This window comes from Triticum aestivum, chromosome 3B (genome assembly GCF_018294505.1).
Source record: "Triticum aestivum cultivar Chinese Spring chromosome 3B, IWGSC CS RefSeq v2.1, whole genome shotgun sequence".
In the NCBI taxonomy this organism is placed as follows: Eukaryota; Viridiplantae; Streptophyta; class Magnoliopsida; order Poales; family Poaceae; genus Triticum; species Triticum aestivum.
The window spans coordinates 643,014,766-643,017,892 of record NC_057801.1 but is presented as its reverse complement, the minus strand read 5'-3'; the positions used below and the strand labels follow the sequence as shown (position 1 = coordinate 643,017,892).

The following is a 3,127-nucleotide window of genomic DNA, read 5'->3' as shown; positions in this document are numbered from 1 at the left end:
TTGTAAACCAAATGCACCGTCAGTGCTAACCACTCTATTGTTTCCAAATTTTAATCTTTATGCCTGCATCAATGTTTCTGAAAGTCAAGTTTTGTTTTTGCTATTTGAGCAGAAATTGACGGTTTTTAGACTCTAGAAGGCACTACTATGTGATGAAAAATAGAGTTGTCTTTCTGAAAATTGATTGACTGAATTGCCAGCAATTTTTTTTTAAATATCCCCATGAAAAGCATGGAAGGAATTGCTACGGGGGACACAAATAAGTCTCTGAATGTTGAATGTTGTATGATGCATACTTCCTCCGTCACGGTTTAGAAGGCGCACTTGGAAATTCTCTGGGACCTAGGTGGTTATCTATTGGCTATGAGATGTGTTAAAAAATAGCATTCACACTACGCATGCATATAGGAATAGTACATCGGAGTACTACTTAGCTACTAAAAATAAATGCAATGCGCCCTAAATCTTGTCTATTGTGAAAACGCACGCAAATTTAACTGTGTCTTCTAAACTGTGACGGAGGGAGTAATGCTAAAAATTCCAAAACGGCTAACTGCTCTCCTGCATTTACTGCCTTGAATTGATAATTATAACCTGGTTCTCCTGCATTTACTGCCTTGAATTGATAATTGTAACCTGGTTCTCACCAAAAAACTTCCCCGGTTCACAGCAGGTTTTGGCTGCAGCACCTCCACACCACTTCATAACTGCAGCTACTGCAGCCTGTACATGAGTCAGAAGGACACGAGTCATTTAAAGATGGACCCACTAGTCATTTAAAGATGGAGTATTTAGAAGATGTATCCGGGGTGTATCTATGAATTGCAAAATGATTTCAGCATTCAATGACATGATCTGACTGAAGTAACGTGAGGCGTGGATATCAGTGGGTGGAGCACCTCGGTGCCACAAATCCTCATCCCTAGGAAAACAGTTTTGGCTGTATTGGGCTGTTACACTGAAAATAGCCGGAAACAATTTTGGGTTGTGGTTCCACAACTGTTCTAAAATAGCTGTTTGTTTTAGCTTCAGCTTTTTCCATGTCCAAAAACAGCGCCCAAATCTGAAACAAACAGGGCCATAGTATGGAACTTTTCTTTTTCTTCTGTTTTTCTGTTTGTCTATAACCATACTATTTTGATCATGAACTGGAATCGTCGAAGTTCTCAATGAAATAATTCAAGTTCTGATTATCTTTGGTATTGAAATGTACTTCCTCTGTCTCAAAATAAGTGTTTTGATTTAGTACAACTTCAGCATAAGCTTTGGGGAGCTTATGCTTTCTGGAGTTGGTAATGTCATACAAGTTCTTTGGAGATTGACAATTTAGACGAACGCAATACAAAGCTCTGGTTGCGATGACATGCTGATGTACTCCGTACTTGGAATTGTTTATTTAAAGCCTTCGGTTCAAGGTCCAACCATTCTCGTTCCGAGCTCATTCAATATGATATATGGAGAATCTCAATATCTGAAACTGCACTACCAAAACTAAAACTGCACTAACGAAGTTGCCCGACTATTGAAAAATCGTCCAATTTTTAGTCTGCAGGAGTGCAGGTTATACATGGGATCACTTCAAGATGAGCATGGTTCAGTGTTGATCCAGAGAACAATGTGGTTGAGGTTTCAGAAAAGTTCATTTTCTTCAAACCATATTCAATTTCCAAAGGAAGGGAATCAGGCAATCCTCAATCACAAGCAGGCACTAGGAAAGGGAAGAAAAAGAACTACAGTTCTCCTCAGCCACACCATTTTCCCCCTTCGATCCAAGGTGACAGAAGTTGCAGAGGCTAGTAGATGTACGGGATGACCGCCTTGCGCGACGCCGGGTACTCGCCGCCGAACTTGTTGAGGTACCACTGGCGGTGGTCCCTGGCCCTCGGCATGAGGTTGGCGCAGGTGTAGAGGAAGAAGGCCCAGGACGCCGGCGACCAGGCCACCAGGCAGTAGCCGAGCCACTCCACGATCTCGCCGAAGTAGTTGGGGCAGGTCACCGCGTCGAACCAGCCGCCCCGCGGGATCTTGTACCCGCCCCCGGCCTCCTTGAGCCGCAGGAGCTCCTTGTCCGCCGCGACGTTGACCCGCATCCCCCACGCGAACAGGGCGAGCCCGGCGAGGCAGCGGGCGAGCGCGAAGGCGGAGGCGGGGCGGCCGGCGTGGAGCGCCCAGGAGCGGGCCTGCACGTAGGCGTTGAGGAGGTTGAACCCGAAGCCGCAGGCTGCGACGAGAACGGGCACGGGCGCCGCGGCGCGGCGCAGGCGCAGGATGCGCAGCGGGTGGAGGACCGTGCGGTTGACGTAGTGGAGCGCGTAGAGCGCCGTCGGGAGCGCGGCGAGCGGGGAGCCGGAGGCCGCGGCGGCGGCGAGCAGCAGCGGGAGGGGGGAGACGAGGGGCGGGAGCCAGAGGGTGGGGCTCTCCATGGCGCACCAGGCGAGCGCGGCCGGGATGGCCGGGCCCCACCCCGGGCGCGAGAGCTTGCCATAGGGCGCGGAGACGAAGCGGAGCAGGAACACGGTGACCGGGCTGATGACGTAGAGCGCGAGCAGGCACCGCGAGAACAGCGCGTCGCCGCCCCCGGCTCCGGCGGCTTGGTCGGACATCTTCGGTCGGCTCGCTCTTGGGTCTGGGGACGGGTGCGGCCGCCGCGCGGGGGTCGGGTCGGGTGGGATGGAAACGGGGTGCGCCGGGGCGGATGATATATACTGTTCAGCGGTGGGGATTTGGGGTTTGCTCGGGCGTCAACATCGAAGGGGACTGCGGGCTGCGGACTGCGGACTGCGGACTGCAGACTGCGTTTGGTTTGTACGGTGCGGGACCGCGAGAGGGGAATCTGGCATCTGGGACGGCGGTCGTGGTGTCAATGATGACGCCCCGCACTCGAAAGATGGATATATAGATGGATATAATCGGATAATCGCTGTCAACGGAAAACGATTGAGTCGGCGAAAAGTGGAGTGGGAGTGGGAAGGAAGCGTCGTGAGGTACGATCCTCAAACAGTTCCTTTTTTGTTATCGTTGTCGAGAGAACACGCCGTGATTTGATATTTGGTAATTGGAAGAGAAAACAAGTACACTAATGATGTTTGGACTCTGTGTGAACAGCAGGCACCAATGCCATCGCAAG

At 50.9% G+C, this 3,127-nt stretch overlaps 1 protein-coding gene across 1 annotated transcript; it reads right to left on the bottom strand.

Moving 5' to 3' along the window:
- Positions 1-1,492: 1,492 nt before the first annotated feature.
- Positions 1,493-2,831, bottom strand: LOC123065935 (steroid 5-alpha-reductase DET2). Its single transcript, XM_044489118.1, has one exon. The coding sequence runs from the start codon at positions 2,601-2,603 to the stop codon at positions 1,794-1,796; it is 810 nt and encodes a 269-aa protein (XP_044345053.1). The 5' UTR covers positions 2,604-2,831; the 3' UTR covers positions 1,493-1,793.
- Between the last annotated feature and the right edge of the window lie 296 nt (positions 2,832-3,127).

Excerpts from the sequence above, each read along its gene's own strand:
- LOC123065935 (XM_044489118.1), bottom strand. The coding sequence starts at position 2,603 with ATGTCCGACCAAGCCGCCGGAGCCGGGGGCGGCGACGCGCTGTTCTCG.